This window comes from Callithrix jacchus, chromosome 10, assembly GCF_049354715.1.
Source record: "Callithrix jacchus isolate 240 chromosome 10, calJac240_pri, whole genome shotgun sequence".
Classification (NCBI taxonomy): domain Eukaryota; kingdom Metazoa; phylum Chordata; class Mammalia; order Primates; family Cebidae; genus Callithrix; species Callithrix jacchus.
The window spans coordinates 74,087,888-74,113,713 of NC_133511.1; the positions used below are offsets into that span (position 1 = coordinate 74,087,888).

At 51.8% G+C, this 25,826-nt stretch overlaps 1 protein-coding gene across 3 annotated transcripts in view; it reads right to left on the minus strand.

Annotated features, from left to right (window-relative positions):
* Positions 1–267: 267 nt before the first annotated feature.
* Positions 268–25,826, minus strand: part of LMO1 (LIM domain only 1) — a 46,065-nt gene continuing 20,506 nt past the window's right edge. For all 3 annotated transcript variants that reach the window (XM_009007639.5, XM_009007637.5, XM_035265706.3), the window contains 3 exons: positions 5,925–6,138; positions 2,593–2,718; positions 268–684 (listed from right to left, as the gene is read on the minus strand). In XM_009007639.5, coding sequence (XP_009005887.1) covers positions 579–684; positions 2,593–2,718; positions 5,925–6,138 — 446 coding nt within the window. In that variant the 3' untranslated portion in view covers positions 268–578. The remainder of the gene's footprint in view (positions 685–2,592; positions 2,719–5,924; positions 6,139–25,826) is intronic.

Below are 25,826 nucleotides of genomic sequence, written 5' to 3' on the forward strand. Positions count from 1 at the left end.
CTTGCCCCTCTTCTTGGGGACCTACTCAGGGCCAGGGTGTGTGCTCTCCAAGAGGGACGATACCCCAGGTCTCACCTCTGGCTGTGGCTGGGGGTTCTGAGTTGTCCCCTTCCTCCCAGCTTCTTTCCCTAGAGCCAACCTGTGGCTCACCTGCCCAGCAACAGTGTATGCTGGAGGCCCCACACTGCTCTGTGCCCTGCCCTTGAGAGGCAGAGGGGAGGAGGCTCCAGGTCTGTGTCAGTCACATGAACAACACAGAGTAACCTCCCCGGAAACATTCATAAGTTTAATCCACGCCAGTAATAAAATCGCATTACATTTCTCATAAAATAAATGTTCCCATTTATATACAGAAGACAGACTGTACAGGCCCAGCCTGACCCCAGGAGGGGTCACACACAGACGGGCGGCGGTGGAGGAGGAAGGGCCATCCCTCCCATCAAGGACGGATTTGTAATGCAGCAGGAGAGCGGCTGGCCAGCCTGCACTGGTAGAGTAACTGGCCGGCCAGCCAGGCAGGTGGGCAGGCGGGCAGATGGGCTGATGGACAGACAGGCCTGGAGGCCAGGCTCCAGACGTTACTGAACTTGGGATTCAAAGGTGCCATTGAGCTGCCCCTCCTCATAGTCCATCTGACACAAGATCATGTTGTTCTTCAGGAAGAATTTGTCTCCCACACAAAATCTGGAAAATCCAAGCAAGAGAGAGAAGCCATGGGGTTGGGGGTGCCAGTGAGTAAAAGGGGGCTGCAGACAGAAGCCAGCATGGCCCAGGAGGTGGTAGGGGAGTTTGTTCCTTGAATCTTCCAGAGGGAACAGATAAAAGTCCCTATAGCACACCTGGGCAATTCCCCTGGGCCAGCACCACCCTTGGCCAGGCCCTGCAGCCTGAGGTAATAGGACAGACAGACAGTTGAGCCTGGGCCACAGGCCTTCCACAGTCAGGTCTCCTGTGGAGGTGAGTGTGGGGTTGGAGGGGGTTGGTGGAGAGGTACAGGAACAGCCTACCCCAATCCCAGAGAGGGAGAAAGGGAAAGACAGACAAACAGAAAAAGAACAAGAGGGGAGAGAGATGGAGAAAGGCAGAGATGGAAAGGTAAGGAGGGAGGGATAGGATGGATGCTTTTCCATCCCTCTATCCCTCTCCCCAGTTTAAGAGGATGGCTTAATACAGGACATTCTTCCTCTAAACAAAATCGGTGGTTACCTGGAGCATCCTTCTAGGAGATGACCCTGTTCCACTATCTCCTCTCCTACCCAAGGAAGGCCCTTCTTTGGTCTCCTAGTCCTCCCCAAGTACTGGAAGATTCCAGTCCTTTCCCCAAAGATGTTCCCAGGGTGGGTGAAGCCCTTAGGGAGACCCCAAGATTGCTGGCCTAGTTCCAGCAGATCCCAGTCCAACCGCCAGGTGGCGCTGTAAGTTCACTGAGCCCTCCTAGCGGCAGGTCTGGCCAAGGCCCCCAGTCAGACCAGCGTTCCCTGTAGGTCCATCTGAACCTCACTTCCTACCTGAGCTGGGAGCTCCTGAGAAAAGCACCTGCCTTCTGGTTCTAGGCCCCCCAGGGCCTCCCACAGGGCTAGGGCACAGATTTGGGGCCAACAGATCAGAAAAGAGGCTGGGCTGGAACCAGAATCGCAAGGGTGGGGTCAGGAGAGAGTGGCCACTCCCTGAGGGGACTTTGCCCTCCAGATTTGGGAATCCCTTCTCACTGGAACATACATGCACACATAGACACACACCACACACTGGGTACAGGGGCATGAGGATACATTAGCCCATGTACATGCACTTTTAAAACAGGTATACAGGCCAGGGGCAGTGGGTCACACCTGGAATCCCAGCCCTTTGGGAGGATCGCCTGAGGTCAGGAGTTTGAGACCAGCCTGGCCAACGTGGTGAAACCCCATCTCTACTAAAAATGCAAAAAAAAAAAAAAAATTAGCTGGGTGTGGTAGCACGCGCCTGTTGTCCAAGCTACTAAGGAGGCTGAGGCAGGAAAATCACTTGAACCGGGTAGCGGAGGCTGCCATGGGCCAAGATTCTGAGATCATGTCACTGCACTCCAGCCTGGGCAACAGAGTGAGACTATCTCAAAAAAAAAAAAAAACAAAACATGTAAACACATGTATACTCACCTCATCGTGCACACACATTGCACAAACACACACACACACCCAGACATTTAAAAACACATGTATATCTGCATTTCACAGACATTTGAAAACATGTATACAGCTGCCTATTAATTCCATCATGCACATGTGCCCACTTGCACGTAACACATAAATACACATGCATGCACATGCATGCTCACTATGTATACACAGTAAACTCAGGCACACCTCCATTACATTCACACAAAAATGTGCCACACAGATGTGCACATCCAGTATTCGAGTGCACACATTTGGCTACCGAGCTTACACACACATACAACACATAAAGCACATGCACTCATAACCTGCACACAGCGTCACATACACACATGCAAGCTGCCTGTGCATGCACGTCCCCACTGTGCTCCTGGCCCACCCCAGCAGGCTTCAGGCTGGCGTCTCGGGAGTGTGTTGGGTCTGCCAGCCCAGCACTGACCTCTGGTTGCAGAGCTGGCAGGCGAAGCAGTCGAGGTGATACACGTTGTCCCGGGCCCGCATCACCATCTCAAAGGCTGGGATCAGCTTGCTGCAAGCAGCACAGTTCCCTGTGGTGCCAAAGAGCCTGCAGAGGGAAGGGCACAGAGGTCTCAGCAGCATTCTGGGGAACTGGGTGGGCAGGGGAAAGGACCCTCCATCCAGGGTCCTTCCCATCCTCCAGCTTGTGGGCTCGGCAGGTGGGCTCATGAAAGGGGGTAAGAGCACCGAGGGCAGCATCTATATTCTGCCCAGAGATCTGGCTTCCAAGAAATGGGCATATTCCCCTCCAGCGAGGGTATGTAGGTGGTCAGGAGTTGGCTGTAACTGCCCATCCCAAGGCTCCCTCCCAGGCTCCCACAAGGGTCCTCAAGCCCTGGAGCCACCAAGAGAATCCTAGGCTGGGCCTTGAACAAGGGCTCCAGACCCACACAAGCCTGAATTTCAGGGACAGATGGTGGATCCTGGGCTGAGTGTCCTCAGGCAAGTCAGTGAGTCTCTCTGAGCCTCATTTACCTCATCTGTTGAAGTCCAAAACACACCCTTCATGGGGTGCTTGTGAAACCCCTTGTAAATTCTCAGTCACAGCTCACTAAGCAACCACCTAGGCAGTGTTCACTATGTGTCAGTCACTGTTCTAAGATCTTTACAAAGATTAACTCTTCATCCTCGCAACAAACATAGGAGGTGATACTATTATTATTCCCCATTTTAAAGGTTTAAAAAATGAGTCACAGAGAGAACAGCTTGCACAAGGCCTTGCTCCAGAAGGTGTGCCCTAAACCACTGTGTGATGTTTTTCCTACCATTAACATTATAGTGTTTTTTATTTTATTTTTTAAAAATAGGATGGGGGTCTCACTATGTTGGCCAGGCTGTTCTCGAACACCTGGCCTCAAGTGATCCTCTTGCCTCAACCTCACAAAGTGCTGGGACTACAAGTGTGAGCCACTGTGCCCTGCCAAAATTAAAGTGTTTTATTAGATCATTTTTCCATGACAAACTCACTGTGTCACTTGCCTAAGTCTCTTTTTTTCCTTTCTCTGAACCTCAGTTTATCCTTCTGTAAAATAGGGATGAATGATCGTATTCAAAGATGCTGTAAATCAGAACTGATGCCCAAAGGAAGCTCCAAGGACATCTGGCACAAATGCCTCTTTGAGGCAGGCATCCCTCCTCTTAGCTCCTGGCTCTAAAGCTCTAGGGACAGGAAGTTTACTCTGTCCCCATGCAGGCCAACCCTTGGCTGGATGTCCCAATGGTCTGAGCCACCCTGGCTCCTCCTTGCTTCTTTCCTGCACAGGGATGGAGCAAGCCCCAAGTGAGGCAAGGAGGCTGAGAAGTGGGTGGGAAGCCCCTCTAATCCCCGATTTGTCCAGCTCAAGCTCAGGCACCTGCAGATGAACTTGGCTCCATTATTCATCAGCTTGAGCTGCCTGGTGGCTCAGATTAAGGCAGACAAAGGCTGGGCCACAGCATCTGCCTGCCAAGAGGGGCTTTTCTTGCCATCAGCCCAATGAATAGGGCCGCAGAGGGCGCAGGCTCTGGAAAGCCATTCTGCAGGGCTGAGCAGCTCAAGGAAGCCACGCTCCCATCCCAGCCCACTGGCTTCGCTGGCCCTACAGTCATTCCTTGCCTCTGCCAGAGCAAAAAAAAATTACCTCTGTCCCTAGTAGCTGCTAGGGCCCTGGATGCTTGTGGGTGCATTTTCCTGACAAGTGCCTACTGCACTGTGGACCTCCCCCTCCAAGTCCTGTAGAACCATCCCATGGTCTGCCACGTTGTCCTACCCTGGAAGGTTTGTTCCCAGGTGATGCCCTAAACCTCCAGACATGGAGGCCTCTTCTAGGTCCTCAAGGGGTGAATTCCCAGGAACATTCTTTCTTTTCTTTTTTCTTCTGAGATAGGGTCTCACTCTGTCACCCAAACTGGAGTGCAGTGGCACGATCACAGCTCACTGCAGCTTCAAACTGCTGGGCTCAAGCAATCCTCCCACCTCGGCCTCCTGAGTAGCTGGGATTACAGGTGTGCAGCTATTACACCTGGCTTCTTTTTTTTTTTTTTTTTTTGTAGAAATGGGGTTTCACCATGTTACCCAGGGTTGGTCTCAAACACCTGAGCTCAAGTAATCCGCCTGCCTCGGCCTCTCAAAGTGCTGGAATTATAGGCATGAGCCACCATGCCTAGCCTGAACATTCTTCTTTAACCCCTGCTCCTGGCTTCAGCCTCTCCGCTCCAGCCCTAGCCAGGAGCACCAAGTCACAGATCCTGTTTTACTGCATCACCTTTAAATGCCGGTGTTAAAGAGAAGGTGCAGGCAGGTCAGTCAAAGGATCTTTGGGGAAGTGGAGGAGCTTCCACTGATAACCTCCCTTTTGCAACATGCCCAGACATGGGCAGAGAGAGCCCCATGAAGCCCTTGCCCTGACCTGTTAATTAATGCTATGGGCCCTCCTTCCCCACAAGCCCAGCCACCATCCAGCAGCCTGCGACAGAGCCAAATGCAGGTGCTGGGTCTCAGCCAAGGCCCTGCTTTGTGGCCTCCTTCCAGCCTTGCTGATGTCACAAATGGCCTCAGGGAGGGTTAATTGGGGGAGGCAGCCCCAGGGAATAGGATCCAGGTTGTGGGGAGGGTGAGTGAGAGCTCAGAGGAATGAAAGGCAGGGAAGTCTCGTTCTTTCACCCTTTATGGGGGTGGGGAGTAGTCAACCGAGGCTGGGAGAAGGTTAGGAGCCAAAGGCTCAGAGCCAGTTCCAACCCAGGTCTTCAAGCTCCAGCAGCAGTGGCCTTGCTCCCAGGATATGGCTACCTGCCAGGATCTCTGGGCAAATGGATGCCTGCTCCCAAGGACCACCTGGAAAGGAAGGTTGGGCACTGGGAGATGGGTCAGAAGGAGACTCCATCAGGGAGGAGGGGCCCAGGGAAGTCAGAGCTTCCAACCTGCTTCTCAAAGCCCCTCTAAGGTATCCCCTCCCAGATTCCAAAACAGGTGGGTCAGAAGCACCTGGCCAAGGCAGAGGCAGAGGCAGGCTGGGCCTTAGGAAGCTTAACTCAGGGGCCCAGGGTTACACATGCCTGCCCTGGACCTGTGTTGAGCACTGAGTCCATGGATATAGAGACCTGGCCTGCCCTCAGGCAACTTCTCAGACAGCTGGGGTAAGCAGCGCAGGGGCAGGACATTCAAGAATGAGGCACACACAGGGTACTGGTGGAGGGCCAGGGGCATAGTCACAATGGGGCTGAGGATGGGGGTTTTCTGAGCAGGACAACGGCTCAGGGGCGGGGGGGGCCCACCTCAGGTAGTCGCGTCGGCACAGGATGAGGTTGGCCTTGGTGTAGAGGGTGGAGCCCACCTCGCCCAGGCGGCAGTCGCAGCAGGCACACTTGAGACAGTCTTCGTGCCAGTACTTGTCTAATGCCTTCAGCAGGTAGCGGTCCTTGATCTTGCGGTTACAGCCTGCACAGCCCTTCTGCTTCCCTTTGGGCTGGACGGACAGCATTGGCACACCTGCAGATGGACAGAGAGACAGCAATGCCAGATGGGCCCTGTAGCTCTGGGCCTCAAGCAATATCCCCCAAGAATGGGGAGCTCACTGCTTTCTGCTGCCTCCTCTAGGTTTGGGGCTCCCAGGAGCCCTTACTTTCTCCCCAATAACCTCCTCCCCTGGCTCTGGGTCCTGCCCTTTGGGCTGCATGGCACAGCCTGTTCCCCTGGCCCTGTGAAGGTCCCTATGGAGGCTGATCTGCTCCAAGGCACACACAGACCCCAGGCCTGGCCTCCCTGAGCTGTTCCTCCCAACCCGGGCCTCTATCCCCTGTGCAGTCTGATCCAGAGTAAGCCTGAAGCCTCCCCTTGCAAGGCCACCATCACATCCGCTCTTCTAGCAATGAGCCTAAGAAATGTGGTCTCCTCAGGCCCGTGAGGTTCACTAGAACCCCCAGATCTTTTTGCCAACTTGTCTTTCTCAAACTGATAGGCTACAGCCTCTTGTGCTAACCATGTAGAACTGTGGTGGCGTCATGAAGGAAGTGAGATGCCCCTAGAACACTCCCAGGAGGGGACAGCGGCTCTGGGGGTCCTGGCAGGTAAGAGGATGCAGCTGGTGGGGCCTGGCCGGGGCTCCCCTTGGGGACACTTCAGGTGGTGTCATACCTCACCCGTTCTGGCTTGGGGGAGGGCAGGCTCTGAGCCTCTGGATCCTCCCTCATTCTACCAGGATTAGGATCTCTCAGGCATCAGCCCCTCCCAGGGCCCATACCAGCTTCCCAACATACACGCAAGCCCCAAGCACAAAGGGCAGAAGACCAGCATGAGGTTTACCACGGGGCAGAGCCTCCCGTCTCACAGGCAAGCACGTGTGCTCACACACACCCCTCACGCGCAGGCATGCTATGCAGGTGTAGGCACGAAGTGACAGAGGCACAGGTTCCCAGTCCCTCCTCCTGAGACCACAGTGACAGCTGAGAAGTATAGTAGCCTGACAGATGTATAGTAGCCTGGACATCCATGTGGCTCTGTGAGGCTTGGAGGGAGGTGCAGAGAGTCTCAGAAGCCCTGCTCTGTGACTTTGCAGGGCGGGAGCCTGTGGGACTTGCCTGAGAACCCTCGTGAAGACAGGGAGGGTGTGCATGCTCTGTCCCTGACTCAGGTGCAGCTGAGTTGGGGAGCGGGCTCTGGGCCGGCCCCTCCGGCTTTCCAGCACTCCCCCGGAGTCTGTCCTCCCACTGGCCCCATCCTCTCCAAAGGACCCCAGCTCTCTCCAGGGCTCTGGCCTTCCTCCCATCCCCTGGTGTCCCTCCCAGTCCCTACCCTCTCACTGCCCCCAGCCTGCAGTGTGAGCACTTGGGCCGCTTCTCTTCCTTTTACTTCCCTCCTCCTCGGGCATCAGGGGACAACCAACCACAAGACGCCTTGGTATCAGAATCCACAGATGTAAGGTCAGGAGAACCCTTAGAGTTCTTCCAGTCAAATGCTCTCATTCTACAGATGGGGAAACAGGCTCAGTTACAGGGCCTTGAGTCAGCACTGGTCAAGCAGCCCCAGGGCTCCTTCCCCTCTCCTGTGCTCACTCTCAGCCTAGCTGCCTCCTCAGACTTCTCCTGGACAGATGAGCCTGGGGAGCAGGCACCCACCCACAGGCTGCAGGGCGCAGGGCCAGTGGCCCCTCCTCCTCCCTCCAGGCCCCACAGGGCCTGCCTGTTAGCTGGGAAGTGTGCTGCCTAATTTCCTTAATGCAGCTCTAAAGGTTAATTGGTCTGAGAGTGGGATGGGGCACAGGATGGCTGTTCTCAGGCTTGCCTGTGTCTCCTCCAGCAGGGCCCAGCCTGGCACACAGCTCTGAAAGAGCCCAAGGAGGGCAGCTGGGGAGCAGGTACCCCCGAGAGCTGAACAAGTCCTGGCCTACAGGGAGGTGTGGGGAAATGGGGCAGGGGTTAAAATAGCTGATGGGGAAATGAGGGGGCTCCCAGGGTAGGACCTGGACCAGGGTGGGGCTCCAAGGGCAGGGCCTTGTCCCTAGGCCCCATGCAGGGATTGCGCCTCCAGCAGAGATACACATACAAAACCAGCTTGGAAAATGCCGGACCAGGCCCCTGATACAGCCCCTAGAAGGCTGATGTTCCTTTGCTCAGCCCAGCTCACTGCAGGCCTGGCTCCCTTCCCAGTGGCCCTGAGCCCCTCCCAGGGCCCTAGGCTTGGGCTATTACCAGAAGGTGGGTAATGGCTGGAGCATCCGCACTCGAGAGACTCTAGCTCTCTAAATTACAGCCCAAAATGAAGGGAGACCATGAGAGACCCCAGCACTTGAAGCACCTGCCCCACCCTCTCTTCCATTGCCCTGGCTCTTAGACAAGCTGGTCTTCCAAGCTGGGCCCCCAGTGTGTTTTCCTGGCCCCCGCAGGGCTGTGAACTACAGCACTAGCCCACAGTCTCTCCATTGGAGAGACGGGGCATCCTGAGGACCCTGTGGAGCCATGAGGGGCGAAGCTGCCAGCTGCCTCAGGCCCCTCCCTGCTGCCTATGCCCAGGCTGGCCCCTGCACAGGCAGGTTACCTTAAGACCTGGACACCCCTCTTCTGGGGTGCCAAACTGACTGCTGGGCTCTGGAGAACTCTTAAAGAAGCCACACAAGCAGGCTGGGCAGTGACTCAGGCCTATAATCCCAGCACTTTGGGAGGTCAAGGCAGGTAGATCACGAGGTCAGGAGTTCAAGACCAGCCTGAACAACATGGAGAAACCCCATCTCTACTAAAAATGCAAAAAATTAGCCAGGTGTGGTGGCACGTGCCTGTAATCCCAGCTACTTCTAGGGAGGCTGAGACAGGAGAATAGCTTGAACCCCGGAGGTGGAGCTCGAGGTGAGCTAAGATAGCACCATTGCATTCCAGTCTGGGCAACAAGAGCAAAACTCCATCTCAAAAAAAAAAAGAAGCCACACAGTTTCCGCCAAAGTGTCCCAGGTCCACCGAGACATGGAACACCAGGGTCAGCCTGGTGGAGGCCCCAGAGTGTCTAGAGACCTCCTGGTGAGAAAGGCTGGTGTCCTGGGGGAAGCCTGAGCCATGGCGGCCCAGTGGGATAGGGTTGGGACCAGACTGCAGGTTTGCAGTCCTGGGGCTGTGGGTCCAGAGTATAACTCCCTAGTCTCTCTGGGCCTAAGTTCCTTCATCGGCCCATAAGAAACATTGAAACAATCCCCTGCTTCTTACAGGTGGTCTGGGGGTCAAACAAAACAGTGGAGACACCCTCCCTCATGGGACACCCATGCTGTGTCTGCACTCACCGGCTGGCCACTGAGACTTAAAACACTCCTGGAAAGCGGGAGGGGCTTTCAGGCGGGGCTCTGCAGTCCGCTCCCCAGATGGAGGGATAAGCTCCCCACAGGGTCTGGGCCCTCCCTCATGCCCTGCCTCCCCCGGTTGCCACCTAGCCCCCCAGTCAGTCCGCCAGCCTGCCCCTGCGGATACCTCTTCCCTCCCTCCTTCCTCAGCCTGGCTCTGGGACCTGAGCCTCAGGCCATGCACTTTCCATTAAGGAGATAGCATCCCTTTGCTGAAGTCCATTTGGGATCCATTTTAGTGTTATCTAAAAATCAAATCTACATGGTAATCCTTTTAATGTACTCCTGACTTTAGAAAAAAAAACCGCTTTGCGCTCCTTCAGGAAAGGTTTTAAAGCATTACCCAGTAATTACTACTCACCCATGAAAACACTGATATTTTACAATGGCTGATGTTTGCACCGACGCGCACGCCTGGGCACATACTCAGATGCATGTGCTGCGTCCAGCAGAATAAACCAGCCCAATCAACTCAGGGTCACCCCTAAGTCTCAGGATGTGGGGGGAATGACATTCGAGGGAAGACAGGCCGAACTCCAACCCCTACCTCTAGCAGGAGGCAGGGCTGCTGGAGGAAGGGGGCAGCCAGGCTCAGAGAGAAGCCTCCCAGTCTGACTCATCTGGCTGCCAGACACTCACCCTCAGCTCTTTAATCTGGGGAAGAGACAGACACTCCAGGTGACAGGGAGGGAATGCTAGAGGTCATCCCGCCCCTCCCACTCTCTCCCTCCAGCTGAGAGGAGAAACGCCCTGGTCTTCACATGGACCCCAGAGTAGTCCACTGGGCCAGACCCAAGTCCCCAGTGACTCTTGCCCACCTGTCCCAGCCCAGCTGCCCCTCAGCTCCAGCATGTGGACTTTTCCAAACTGCCAAGCCCACAGGCTCCTACTCCGGCTTGGATGGCAGCCTGGGGGACACCTACCCCAGTGAGCTCCTCCAAGGCCAGTCTTCCAGCCCAGAATGTCAACCTCACCCAGCCCCAGGTCACTCCAGGCTCTGCCCTGCAGATCCCCTGCTGGGAGCTACTGTGGCCACCCCCGGCAACTCCACGGGGCATCTGCGGCCCCTGCCACACACCAGTGTGTTCTGCTGGGCACTGCTGGCCCTGCTTCCCACAGGATCCTGGAAAACAGCTCCCCTCCCTCCCACAAATGGATCTTGTTTGCTTCTGTCCGAGGCCTTCACTCTGCTACTGCTCCAGGAAGAAACGCCTTTGTCCTGCCCATCCCCACTCTCCTCAAAAGGTCAGAGTCGAGAGCGTGGCTGAGGCTAAGAGTTCAGACCTTGAAATCACAGAGCCTAGTTTCAAGTCTGGGAACTGCTCCATGGTGCTGGAGGCCTGGATTGAAGCCCCCACCTTCCGGCTTTAATGTGTGTACTGGGGGCCATAGTGGTCTCTTTCCAGTAAGAGTGTGCTAAGGATAGAATGAGATTATGCGCATCAACCCAGGGCGCAGTGAACAGGAGCTGACCGTAGTATTAGCCCTTACCCAGGATCCCATCCCTGCTCAGACACTTGCTTTGTCTTTTTTTTTTTTTTTAATTATTATACTTTAAATTCTGGGTACATGCGCAGATTGTGCAGGATTCTTAGATAAGTATACACACTCCATAGTGGTTTGCTGCCTCCATCCCCCCATCATCTACATTAGATATTTCTCCTAATCTTTTTTTTTTTTTTTTTTTTTTCTGAGATGGTGTCTTGCTCTGTTGCCAGGCTGGAGCACAGTGGCACAGTCTCAGCTCACTGCAACCTCTGCCTCCCAGGTTCAAGCGATCCTTCTGCCTCAGCCTCCCAAGTAGCTGGGACTACAGGCATGCACCACCACATCTGGATACTTTTTGTATTTTTAGTAGAGACGGGGTTTCACCATGTTGGCCAGGATGGTCTTGACCTCGTGATCTGCCCACCTCGGCCTCCCAAAGTGCTGGGATTACAGGTGTGAGCCACCACACCAGGCCCTAATCTTTTTCTTTTAACTTTTTGTCTCTTGACATAATTTCAAACTTTCAGAACACTTGCAGGAATAATAGAAAAAATTCCTGTAAGCCTTTCACCCAGATTCATTACATATACCATTTTCCCACATCGGATTTATCCTCCATCTTTCTACCTACCTATTACCTACCTACTTCCCTATAATTTTTTTCCTAAATCATTTGAGAGTTGGTTTAAACAGGAAGCCTCTAGACCCCCAAATACTTTTGATTTGCAGATGCTTTGCTGAAAACAAGGATATTCTCTTACATAACCACAGTATAATAATCAAAACCAGAAAATTGTCATTGACATATTATTATTATCAAATCTATGGACTTCATTCAGATTTTACCATTCCTTCAAACATATCTTTTGTGGAAAAATCCTGGGCCATGCATCGCATTCAGTTGTCGAGTTTAGTCCACTTACACCTGGAAGAATTCCTAAACCCTTCCTTGTGTTTCAAGGTGATGGCATTTTTGAAGAGTACAGGCCAGTGATTTCATGGAATCTCTCTCAACATGTGTTTGTGGGACACTTTTGGACTGCATGACCTTAGTTAACACTTTCTTGGTTTTCTTTTTTGTAAAATGGGTATGAAAACAGCACTCATTTCAGTTATGATGAGGAAGAACGGAGTTAACCTACGTGATGCACTCAGGCCTAAGACCACAGTAAAAGTTAGCTCTGATTAGTGTCACCTCCTCCACACATGGACAGGACGACCCCAGTCACAGCTCCACCTCGGGTACCTGAAATAGTGAGACACACTTATTTTGAGGAGCAACCAACTGATTTGATGGTTCTACCATGATTAAAGTAGCCCCGGCACTGGCCACAGTCCAGCCCCTCCCAAAGGCCAGTCTAGTGCTCATTGAAGGTGTGGATAGAAGGAAGTCACCTCACCTGTCCAACAGGCTGTTCCAGTGACCAGCCACGTGAGAAGCAGCTGCTATGGCAGCTCAGAGGGTGACAGCTCCAGGGCAGGACTCTCTGGCTGCTCTGGGGAGAGCCCTGGAGGCAGGTGTAGCCTTGAGATGGATGTATGGATGTATGTATACACACACACACACACACACACACACACACACACACACACATTTTGAGACAGGGTCTTCCTCTGTCTCCCATGCTGGAGTGTAGTGCTATGGTCACAGTTCACTGCAGCCTCAACCTCCTGGCTCAAGCGGTCCTCCTACCTCAGCCTCCTGAGTCGGTGAGACCACAGGCATGTACTACCACACCAGGCTAATTTTTGAGGGGAGGATTTTTTTTTTTTTTTTTTTGTAGAGACAAGGTCTCAGCTATGTTGCCCAGGCTAGTCTCTAACTCCTGGGCTCAAGCAATACTCCCACCTCAACTTCCCAAAGTGCTGGGATTACAGGCGTGAGTCACCATGCGTGGCCCTTGGTACTTCTCATAATCTCTCAACATGCCTCAATACTGGTTCCAAACCAGCACCCAGGCATTCTCTGGCCTGGGCTGGGAAGACTGAGCTGCAGGCCCTGCCCAGAGCCCACACAGCGTAACACAGCTCCTAGAGCAGCTTTGGAGCTTCCCTTTCTCACCATGGGTGCCCCAGCCCTCCTCTGGGGCCAGCAGGGAGCCTTCAGTGGGCAACCTGCAGGGGGATAGCAGCGACAGAATGCCCCCCAGTGGTCTGCCTCCAAGAGCCATACCCACAACTGCTTACGAGGTAGGTACCGTTATGATCCCCATCTCACAATGGGAAAACTGGGACTTACAAGCAAGCTTGATAAGTGGTCATAGTTAGTAGGAGACAGAGCTGTCATGTGAACCATAGTGGTCTATATCTAGGGCCCAAGCACTTGGCTCCAGCGCTGTGCTGCAGGGCTGCATGCTGAGGGTGCTGAGACCCAAGCAGACTTCACAGAGATTAGGAGGCACGTGGAGAGCATGCAGGCTCTCACCACACAGCTGCAGGACACATGCACAGCAGCACACAAATACTTCCCCATGTCCATGTGATCACACACCTATACTAGGTCCCTGTGAGGAGGGACTGTGTCTGTTTTATTCTCCCCACAACAGTTTTATTTCAGTACCCAGCACAGTGCTGGCATAAAGTAGGCGCTCAGTAAGTTGCATGAAAATACACACCCATGCATCTAAGCACACGCATGCATGCATGTGTGTGTGCATGCGTTTGGGTGCACTGATGTAAATATACACTTAGGCATAAATGCACACATATGTGCAAAGCAGCCACAGGCACATTTCGTCTCTTAAAAGACCACAGTGTCAAAAAGTGGATCAGAGCTTAGAATCAAGCTCTGATTTCAACAAAACCTACAAGTTAGAGGCCTGAAGATGGAAGGAAACGGAAGAGCATGAACCTCTAGTGTTACCCTCATGGAACGTCAGAAATTACCCAGAAGGTCAGTCCCATAATCCTCATGCCTACTGCAGCTGCTGGAGGTGGGGAGACTCATCTCCTGGGTCCCGGGTGTCTGCGTCCCTGCCACGTGCAAGGGGCCTTGCCCACCAGGACCCACACCCAGGTCTGAGAACTGCAGAGTAGGATCCCAAACGGAGGCTGCCAGTAGCCCCTCCTTGGTGTCAATCCTCTTTAATAAGGAAATTTGAAAGTGTAATCTAATTCTGCAGAATCTCTTTAAATCTCGTTTTCTCAGAAGTAACTTCATTTCGCACGGACACATCCAGCCTTGTGAGAAGGCCTCCATTTCACACCAGTTTTATCTCCACAATTTCTCGTCTCACTGCACTCCTATTCCAGGGCCTTGCCATGCGGCAGGCGAGGCCTGAACTAATAGCATTTCCTACTCATTTGGAATCAAAAGCCAATGAGAACAACTGTTGAAACGCGTGGCTACAGCCACCCAGAGCACGCTCATTACCGCCCCTCTGCACACCCAGTCGTAGGTAGCGTGTTCACTGTGGGGATGAGGGAGAGAGTCAGGGGCTCCTAAGGCCTCCAGCTCCCCGTTGGGGCAGGGAGAGGAAGGCTGAGAGGCTGAACTCGGCCCATGGGGTGCTGGTCAGCTCAGTGGAGGAACTGGCGCCTTTGACTCTGGTGCTGCTCACCTCTCAAGGGAGCCTGTGAGAAGAGGCGGGGTAGTGGAGGCCCTGAGACTCTGGGCACCGCAGACACACAGCCTCTGCTTGAATTCTGGCTTTGGCACTTCCCAGCTCTGCCTCAATGTACTCACCTGCTAAATGAGGACAGCCTACTTTAAAGGATTGAGGATTAAATTGGGTAATGAACATGAAGTACTTATAACAATGTTTGGCATAGTCGCGTGAAGCAATTAGCTGAGAAAATTTAGGTGTATCTTATGACCCAGCAATTATATTCCTAAGTATATGCCCAATAGAAATGAGAACTTATGGCCATCAAAACAGATGCACAAAAATATTCATAGACCTTTTCTTCAAAATAGCCCACTAAAAACAACACAAGTTTTCATCAACAGTAAAACAAAATAAATTATGGTATATTTGTACAACAGAATAGTATGTAGCAATGAAAAACAATGAATTACTAATACACACTACCTGGAGGAATCTGACAATATTGAATGAAAGAAGCCAGACACAAAAGGTACATACTGTATAATTCCATTTATATGTAGTTCCCAAACAGGCAAACCTGATCTGATGTCAGAATAATGGTTACTTGGGGTGAGAGGAGGACATATTACCAACTGAGAGGAGGACAAGGAGCCCGAGGTACTGAAAATGTCCTCTGTCTTGATCTGAGTGTTCATATTGGTGATTCATGTATAAAAATTCACTGAGCTGAATATTTGAGACTTTGGAGATTTTCCATCTTCAGGCCTCTAACTTGTAGTTAAATAAATATATTTAACCACATATATCAGATACCCAATTAAAAAAAGGAACTAAGATGGAGATGCCCTCCACCAGAGCGCTGTATGCCTCTTCACTAAACCTACCGTTTACTCAGCAGTCACTGTGCCAGGTGACTGCTGGGCTAACCATCTTTCATTGTTATCTCAGTGAATCCTCACATTAACTCTGACGTACTAATGATGACCCCCATCTCACAGATGAGAAGACAGTGGCCTGGGAAGTTTCAGGTCATGCAATGCATCTAGAAGGCTGCAGGGCAGAGATTGGAATCCTGGCCTGTCAAACTCCAGAGTTCAAGTTCCCACCCAGCACATGCCCAGGGCTTCCCTGCACAGCCCGGATTCTCCCGTGCAGCCTGGATGCCAGACGGTGCTGGGGTGGGGGATAGGGGCCATGCTTAGATCCGGGCCTGGGTTAAGATCAAGAGGAATGACTGTTCATGCAGGGCACTGTCTCTGGGTGGACCATAGGACTTTCCCACTCATCTGTTGGTCCTTCAAAAGCTTTGACTACTGTGGGGTCTTGAAAGGGCTTCCGGGCAAAGCCAGCAAGGGGACATAGACCCAAAACTAAGTAAAAAGAGGGCACAGGACTGGGAAGAGAGCAGAGGGCCATGAAGAAGCACAGTCAAGATGCAAGATGTCTGCATTGCAGCTTTGAGAGGGACAAAGAAGCCTTGAGATGGCACATGTCCTCAGGAGGAGGCTGGGCTGGGGACTCCAGACCCAGGGCTATGATCGTGGTGGGAGCCTCAACCAACAGCCAAGGGGTGGGGGGAGTGGAGAGGTCCCGGAGACAGGCTCAGCTCAAAGTGAGACATTTGGAGCAGAAGACGTGCTGGAGAAGGGCCCAGTTCAGGGTGCAAGTCCAGCAATGCTTGACTGCTCTAAGTGCCAAGCTTCTCCTGCACTCTAGAGCCCACCACAGGAGGGAAGGCCTAAGGGAAGCACTGTCCAGTCACACCTCCAACATCTGCAGCCCCCGTAGTTATGTTCATCCAGATGATAGTAAACGGTATTACCCCTTACTGAGTGCCTGCTCTGTACCAGGAATGTATGCTTGTCATGATCCTGAGTGCAGAGAAATGCAACTTGCCCAAGGGTAAAGCCACCAGTGGCCAAGCAAGGCTGCAGGTCCAGGCTGCTGGCCAGGAGGCATCCATGCCCTGCCTGCCATGTCCCTGGCCACAGGCAGCATCACAGCATCTTTTCCTGAGTGAACTTGCATTTGGACCCAATCTGCACCCTGCCAAAAGAAGGCTCTGAAACCCCCCTTGTTAGGGCAAGGTTGGGCTGCTCATCCCCAGAGCCCCCTGCAGAGGAGCCATTTCCTGTGCAGGAGTATGAAGCGGGATGCCCCATATGCTACATTTTTGCAGTGTGTTTTGGTGAAGAATCTCCTATCCTTAGGAATGCTGCATCTGAAGCCTGAACCCACCACGACATAAAGGGACTGAGGCGTTTCCACACATCCCTCACAGATCTTCCTTGTTGAGGGAAGCTGAACCCAGCACAGCTTGGTTTGGGGCAACAGCCTTAGGGGACTGTCTTTGTCTGTTCAGGCTGCCAGAACAGAATTCCCCAGACTGGGTGGCATATAATCAATTGAAATTTATTTCTCTCAGTTCTGGAGGCTGGGAAATCTGAGAGCAAGGCACCCACAGATTCTGTATCTGGTGAGAATCGCTTCTTGGATCATTAGATGGCCATCTTCTTGCTGCATCCTCACATGGCAGAAGTGGCAAGGGAGTTCTCTGGGGTCCCTTTTAAAAGGGCACTAATGTCATGTATGAGGGTTCTGCTCTCATGACCTAATCAACCCCAAAGGCCCCACCTCCTAACACCATCGCATTGGGTGTTGCAATTTCAACATCAGAATTCTGGGGAGTCAGAAATACTCAGATCATAGAGAGCTTGCAGGAAGGCCTGGATGATGCACAGTGATTCTGGAGCACAGTGATTCTGGAGCACAGTGATTCTGGAGCAGGTGTAGATGCTGTCTGCTCTCACGGCCTCACATAATTTTCTGCGGTTAGTTAGTGGGGGAAACTTAGAAACATCAGAAGCTGCGTGTGCTCACTGGAGTTTGTCACTTGGCAATGAGGCTTACATTAATTGCATAGTTATCTTTAATGTGTCCTCCTTCTCCAGGATGGGCATAGGCATTTTCTTTCCATTCTTTGGTTGTCTCTAGAAAGTCTCAGACACAGCTCAAAAGCAACAGGTCCAAAACAGAATTCCTGATTTCTTCCCCAAACCTGGCCCCAGTACCCTCACCCCAGACTTCCCCCCTCCCACACATCATCCACCCAGCTCTCCAGCCAGAAACTCAGTGTCATCCTCAGACTTCCATCCTCCTCACCCCTTTCCCTGCCAACTCTTGCCGCCCATCCCACCTTCCTCCTCCATTTCCACAGCCATCACCATCTCTTGCTGCACTATCATCAGCATAGGGTTGTGTCTGGTACCCACAGCCCATTCTTCACACAGCAGCTGGAGAGACCATCCAGATAAACCAGGGCAGGTTACTGCTCAACTCAAAGCCCTTCCATAATATCCAATGGCCTGACAATAACAACCCTACTCTCCATCCAGCCTGTAACATCCTCATGTGGTCTGGGGTCTGCCTCCTTCCCACACTGTGCTCCAGCCACACTCCAAACTCCTTCCTGCCTCAGGGCCTTTGCACATGCTATTACCTTCCCAGGACACCCTTCCCTGCCTCTGCCTCTGCATATACTCAGCTCCTTCTCATTTTCAAGCTTCAGCTTAAATGTCATCTCCTCCGAGAAGCCTTTCTTGACCTCCTTCTTTCCTTATTTACATGAGCTCCCCCACTTCAGTAATTTCCTTCTGAGTTTTTGTTTTTTAATCACAATTTAAAATTGTTTTACTTTTCTGTGAGCTTCCAAAAACAAACAAACAAACAAAAAGTAGGATTGATTGGGTACTCTCATAAGAACAAAAGCCCCATGAAGGCTGCTCTCAGGCCCTACGTGTCTTGTCTGCTATTGGGTTCCCAGAGTTGAGCCCCACAGCAGTCACTGTTTAGCTGTCAGTTCAAGTCATGCATGAAGAGACTGAATGGAATCTATCCAGATATTACTGGCATGAGTCTGCTGGCCAGAGTGGGCCAATTCACATAAGCAGGGCCCCCAGAGATGGAACCTTAATCAGGCTTGTTGCTGCCTCTGTGCCACGCCCCCTAGGTACCTATAAATATGTGGCCCTAACAAACAAAGCAGATTCAACCACAGCAGCTCCTGGGTCCTGCCTGTCACAGTCCAGGCTTTTGAGAGGCCATCTCACAGCTCCAGCTGAGGAACCACAGCTCTATGCAAAAATAAGCCCTTTATCCCTTAGATAAAAGAGCAGCAAAGACCCATCCTCCAGCCCCTGCCTCCACTGCCTCCCTTTACAGATAATACTCACCTCAGCCCTCAGGGAGTAGCAGGTATCTCTGTAATTCCAGCAGCTCTGGCCATCACCCACGGCACAGACCTAGCCTCCTCACTCTCTACCTGAGGTTCTCTTTGGCTTACAAAAATAACTACTCTTCCCTGTCAGCATAGTCTGAGTGTCTGGGGGCCAGTGGGAGGAAGTGGCCCCTGGAGTTTGCTACAGAAAAGCCCTAGGCCCAGGCCTTTCTGGATCTGCACCCTCCACCAACCCCCATCCCATCCTGGGCTGCTGGAGTCAGCCCCTAGATTCCTTAACAGCTTGAAGCTGCCTAGTTGTGGGGATCGGGAAAGAAGCATCTGGAAGCTGTGGTCCCCTGACAGCAACTCTGCTGCTCCCTGGGCACCGGCAAAGCCCACGCCACCCATATAATGAAACAGGGCTCCCAAGAGGCCTGCAATCTCCACAGAGGAGGAGGACATGGACTCTCAGACGAGTCTCAATTTCACAGCATCAGGGACGTGAGCACCAGCGCGCTGAACCAGAAAACGAGACTCTGGCAGGAGCTGCAGACACACCGTGAGCACCAGGGGATGGGAGATTAGGGCCCTTCAAAATCAATTTTGAATTCAAACTTTTAAATGTGTTCTCCAGGCGCAAAGAGAGGACCCCCCCCCCCCCCGCAGTGAGCTGGGCCTCGCCAGCTGCAGGGTCCTGCTTCCTTCTTGAAGCCCCCAGAGCCCATCTGCTAGCCACTGGGTTAGGGGAGGAAGGGTTGGGGGTTAGGAGGGAGACTCCAGGCCTCACCCCCAGGAGAGGCAGGGATGGGAGCCCCTTTGGCTCTGGCTGAGACATCACTGTCTCTGGGATGCCTGCCTGAGGCGTTACCCCAGGGCTTCCTGTTGAGGCCCTGGGGGTTGCTTCAGCCCTTCTTTGCAGACCTGGATAAGAGAGAGATGCTGAAAGCAAGGCCCACATGAGCCAGATATCCCTTCAGCCCCCCACACGGCTGAGGAGGCTCAGGGTGCATCCATGGATGAAGCCGTTTAGAATACAAGCTTTGGAGTCAGACAAGGATCTGTATCCTAGACCAGCCATGGGCTCGCAGGGAGAACATCCTTGTTCAGAAGTGAATGTCTCTTCTGGAAACCTGGTGGGAGAACGCCTGCTGTGAGTGTCTGCAGTATGGTCCCTGTGAAGTGAGAGTGGTCTGAAGCCCCCAAGTGCAAAGGGAAAGTGTCATCCTGTGTGAGAGTCACAGGGTGGGCCGGCTGCTGGGCAAGCTGGTGTGGCCGCAGGCTGCATTATCCAGAGCACAGAGTCTGCAGCCAGGGATCTGACAGCCATGCTGTCTGTCATCTGTCAGACCATGTCTGGAGTACAAGAATCATCTGGGCCCTGCACCCAGGTAAGGTGGACAAGGAGGCACAGGACAGTGGGCCTCACCAAACCAGCACAGACTGATCTAGCTAAACCCTGGAGAAGGCCCCAGGCCTGCAGTAGGAAGGTCTTTAGAGGCGCAGGCCCACAGAGGGTATCCCTGGCAGCCACAGCTGTGGCCCCCACTCCTGCCTGGGTCCCTGCTGAGCCCCATTTGTGACTCCCAGCCTACCATCAGCTCATATGCATGTGTTCCCCATCTCTGGGTGAGGAAGCTGGTCTGTGACAAGGCTTCTTTAGATCACTGACCCCAGCCCGAGTTTTCCAAATCCCTGGCTAGCTCCCAACTTTATGCCATACTCCTGACACATAAATATGAACAACTGTGAACCACCCTGTGGGTAAGAGACAACAGAATGCAGTCACTGAGGCCTTAAACCTGCAGGGGCTTCACGGAGAGCCGTTTCTGGAACAAGGAGCACTGGGAAAGGAGAACCAGAACACATATGGGAGAGGAGGCAGGGACTCCCAGCAGCTTGGGAGTGGGCTGCTGGCTTTGCAAGGAAATTACAACATGGGCCTGGGTAATGCTCCTCTTAGTTACAGCATAAACGCGGCAATAAAGCGTACCTGGGGAATGTTTAGAGAAAGCACTAATGATTTCTTCCCTAGTGGTTAATAAATTCACTTCCAGATCAATTTGTTCACGATAGAGCCCTGTGAGCGGAACCTGCACGGCGGGCACAGCCGAGTGTGTCTTTTTCAGTATAAATGATTTATGATGATGATTAGCGGCACATAAACAATTTAAAATACAACGCTAATTAGTTTGGGGAAGAAAGGAGGGGAAAAGCCACCCTGCCTCTCTCCCCATTATGTTCTACTTCCCTAAGTGTGTACTTTTTAATTAAATCCAAATGTCACAATAAATTTAAAGTGTTTTATTACCACTTGGGCTAACTGAGGCAGTCATGCAAGCCCCCCTCTCAGGCATCTGCAGGCTGGCCTGGGGGTAAGGGCTGGGGGTACCAGCAGAGCCTGTCCACAAACTCCCAGCAGATCTCTTGAGCACCCTGGAAACCCCTGTGGTTTTCAGCAGCCCCAGGTCAGAAAACACTGGGACTTCCCAGGGGACTCTCCACCTTCTGCTCACCTTCCTGGCCAGCCCAAGTGAGGTCTCCTCCTTAAAACTGCTCTGACCAGCCCAGAAGCCAGCCATTTCTTCCCGATGGTCCCACAGTACCCTGCACCCTCTTCACTCCTCCTCATGTGCCCTATAACCTTCTACCAACTACTTTGCACATGCCTGGCATCATGCCCAGCACTTCATGCACAGCATCTCACCAAGTCCTTGTTGTGGTGCCATAGGTTATAATTATTGCTTCTATTTTGTGGATGGAGAAACTGAGGCTCAGAGAGGTGGAACAAATTATTTAAAATCACACAGCTAAAAATGGACTTTTGTAACACCCTTTTCCCTCCGATAGCATGCTCTGCTTCAGCGCCTACAACTGGCCATATCTGGGCCCTGCCTTGCTTAGAGACACATCTGAGGCAGGGGTTCAGGTCAGGGACTTGGACTCTGGTGAGTCTGGGTTCCAATTCAGGCTCCGCCATCAACCCACATTGTGAACTCAGTCAAGTCATTTAGCCTCTCTGAGCTTCAGCTTCCTCATCAGCAAAACTAGAGCAATAACATTCAACTTTCAGGGCTGAAGAATGAAAGTACCTAAAGCAAGCAGAAGTCCCTTGCTATCTTTGACATGCTATGCAAGTAGCAATTATTTACAGAAGCCCTTGAGGTGAGCAGAGATCAGTACTAACTCCACTTTGTAGATCAGAAACTGAAGGCAACAGGCAAAAGACTTATCCAAGGTGCCAATGAACCGCAGGAGCTTTCATTCTTCACCGGGGAAGTACTAGGCTAAGGGAAGCCTCCCTTCCAGAAGCTCAGACAACCAAGGATGGCTTCTCTCCTAAGCACTCATGTGCTATTCATTTGAATTTAAAAACAAATATCCCTAAACGTGTAGTTTTCATATGACCCAGTGTGTTAGTCTGCCTGGGGCTGGGTACTTTGTAAAGAAAAGAGGTTTAATTGGCTTTCAGTTCTGTAGGCTGTACAAGCATGGCTCCAGCAGCTGCTCCTGGTGAGGCCTCAGGAAGCTTCTGATATGAGAGAAGGGGAAGGGGAGCGAGCAAGTCCCATGGTGAGACCAGGAGCAAGGGAGACGGGAGAGGTGCCGCACTCTTTTAAGCAACCAGATTTTTGAGTAAACTGAGCAAGAACTTACTCATCACCAAGCAGGTAGTGCTAAGCCATTCATGAGGGATCCACCCCCATGATCTAGACACTTCCCACCAGGCCCTACCTGCAACACTGGGAATCACAGTACAACATGAGATTTGGCGTGGGCAGACATCCAAACCATATAACCCAGCAATTCCCCTCCTAAGTATAGCCCCAGGAAAAATGAAAATATAGGTCTTAACAAAAAATTGTACATGAGTGTTCCTAGCAGCGTTACTCACAGCAGCCAAAAAACACAAACAACCCAAATGTCCAATGTCCATCAATTGACAAGTGAATAAATAAAACATGGTATGCATACACACACACACACACACACACACACACACACATACACACACACAATGGAATGTGATTTGGCCACAAAAAGGAATGAAATACTGACATAGGCTGCAACATGGAGGAGCCTTGCAAACATGATGCCAGGAAAGAAGCAGATAACATAACCACATATTGCATGATTCCATTTCTATGAAATGTCCAGAATAGGCAAATCTATACAGACAGAAAGTAGCTTAGCGGCTGTCAGGGAGGGAGGAATGGGGAGTGAGTGCTAATGGGCTGAAGGTTGTTTTGGGGGTGATAAAAATGTTCTTAAAGTAGATAATGGTCATGATTGTACAACTCTGTGAATATACTAAAAATCATGAATGTGTGTGTTTTTAAAAGGTTAATTTTGTGGTATGCAAATAATAAATCAATAAAGCTATTATAGAACAAAACAAACAAAAACAAAATAAATATTCCTTTGAAAACAGGAGAAACTCATTTATAAAATATTCAGTCCTGGGGTCAGCATGGGGGTCAATAAGTGGTGGCAGCTAGATGCTTCCAGGTGGGGACCCCATGGCCAGCCTCACAGCAGGTAGGCCCTGGTTACCCCATCCCTCTGCTGGGATGAAAGGGACAGAAGGGCTCTAGAGTACCCCCTTGCCTTCTTTCCCAGACCCCACATCCAGAAATCTGACTCCATCCACTTTTCCAGCCCTGTTCCCCAGGAAACTCAAACTCTACTGGATCCATCAGTCTCCTCAGCCCATCTGCTTCCACCACTGCATTATCGTTTTGTCTTCCCAGGTCTCTCTTTGTTGAAATTTCTGCATCCTTCAAGGACTATGCCCTATCTGCAAACTGAGCATGTCCATGGTGGAGGGGTCCCTCCCTCTTTCAGGACCTTGAGTTTGTCCTACCTTGGACATCACGAGTACATAACAGTATGTGCATAATGATACGTGCATAACGAATAGCATCATATCAAGGACTTCCAGGCCCCCAGGCAGGGTTGGGTAAGGAGTACTGCCCTCTCCGGGTCTATGAGCCCCACCTGGCACAGGGATGTGCCAGCTCAGATCCAGGCCATGAGGCTAGGAAGGAAAGCAATGAGGCTGCCTTTGAAGGGGGAGAGCGCCATGCCCAGACTAGGGACAGCACCCTTTGTAGCTAATCTGAGAGAGTGACTCAAAAAGATGAAGCATTCTGGCCAGCAGGGGAAGCTGGGGCCACACTGGGCAGGGGCACTCGCCTGTCCCAGAGTTGGGAATAAGCGGGAATATACTGAGAGTAGTCACAGCCGCTCAGGCCTCATTTCTGCGGAGGTAGAACAGCCTCCAATTCTCCCACATGTGGACAGAACCCTATGGAGGGGACATGACAGCTCTGGTCACTTGAAAGGAATATCTGCGGGGCCAGATGCAGTGGCTCACACCTGTAATCCCAGCACTTTGGGAGGCTGAGGCAGATGGATCACGAGGTCAGGAGATCAAGACCATCCTGGCCACCATGGTGAAACCCCATCTCTACTAAAATACAAAAAATAGCCTGGCATGGTGGCACTCGCCTGTAGTCCCAACTATTTGGGAGGCTGAGGCAGAAGAATTGTTTGAACCCAGGAGGCGGAGGTTGCAGTGAGCCGAGATCATGTCATTACACTCCAGCCTGGTGACAGAGCAAGACTCCATCTGAGAAGGAGGAGGAGGAGGATAATAATAATAATAATAATAATAATAATAATAATAATATCTGGGCCTTGAAGTAAGTGGACACATGCTCATTTTCTAGTCATGAGGCTGGTTCCCTGAGTCTGCATGGATTCAACATGAAATGCTGTCTTGGGAAGCTGTCCCTTAGGGAAACTACCCTTAAATTTCTCTAAATTTCTCTCCCAAAGTTCTCTGAGGCCTGGGGCTGAGAGGACCTCTCAAGGTAAGGGGTGGCAGGAGTGCATGCTGCAAGTGCCCTTCCCTTTATGCAGCCACTGTGTTCTCAACCCCAGTACCTTGAGTGGGCACAGTGCTGCCTGGCTGGCAAAACGCATGGAAACGTTTTCTCTTATTTAAGTTCTGTGCAGGGGACAGGAAAGATGTTCTGGGTCTTAACTTATGTGACTAAAGCTCGGAAAAGTTAAGTGGTTTGCCCAATACCAACAGCAGTGGGTGGTAGAGCAAGACTTGCCGGAGATCTCACAATCAGAGGACTGCAGAGCAGGACTGAAATCCATAGTCCATGCTTGTTACCTCCCAAGCCAAAAAACAGCTACCCCTACAGCAAGTGGTCAGGCCCTCATGCCGCTGCTGTCGCTTTCAAAGAATTCTAAAGATTTCACGTCGGCATGTGTCTGAGCTGGTGCTCTTGGGGGTCCTCTCTCCTTGGGAGAGGGAGTCCAAAACCCTTAACATGGAAGGGAGGGGAGGATTCTTAGTAGGATGGACTACAGGGAGAAGAGCATGTGCCCTTGAGGCAGCATGGAGTGGGCTGGTGGGTCTCCAGGCCCTGGGAAAGCAGGTGGGCATGGTGCCCATGCACCACTATGCAGACACCACTATACAAACAGACCACTATACAGACCACTAGACCACTAAACAGACCACTATACAGACCACTAAATAGACCACTATGCAGACCTCTCCCCTGAGGGGCAGCTCATTGTAGACGCAAGCCCTTAGGCATAGTTCCCAGAACACACGGAGGTGCTCTGCAGCCTCAGAAAATTCTGCTCCTCTCTGGACTGATCTTAGTTGAATAAAATTGGGGATGGACTGGATTAGAAACAGGTAAGGGGGACAAGCACGGTGGCTCACGCCTGTAATCCCAGCACTTTGGGAGGCTGAGGCAGGAGGATCACAAGGTCAGGAGATTGAGACCATCCCAGCTAACACGGTGAAATCCCATATCTACTAAAAATACAAAAAATTAGCCAGGCATGGTGGCACGTGCCTGTAGTCCCAGCTACTTGGGAGGGAGGCTGAGGCAGGAGAATTGCTTGAACCTGGAATGCGGAGGTCGCAGTGAGCCAAGATTGCACCACTGCACTCCAGCCTCGTGACAGAGTGAGATTCCATCAAAAAGAAAAGAAAAGAAAAGGAGAGAGAGAGAGAGAGAAAGGAAGAGAGAGAAAGAAAATAAAAAAGAAAGAAACAGGTAAGAGTAGGGAA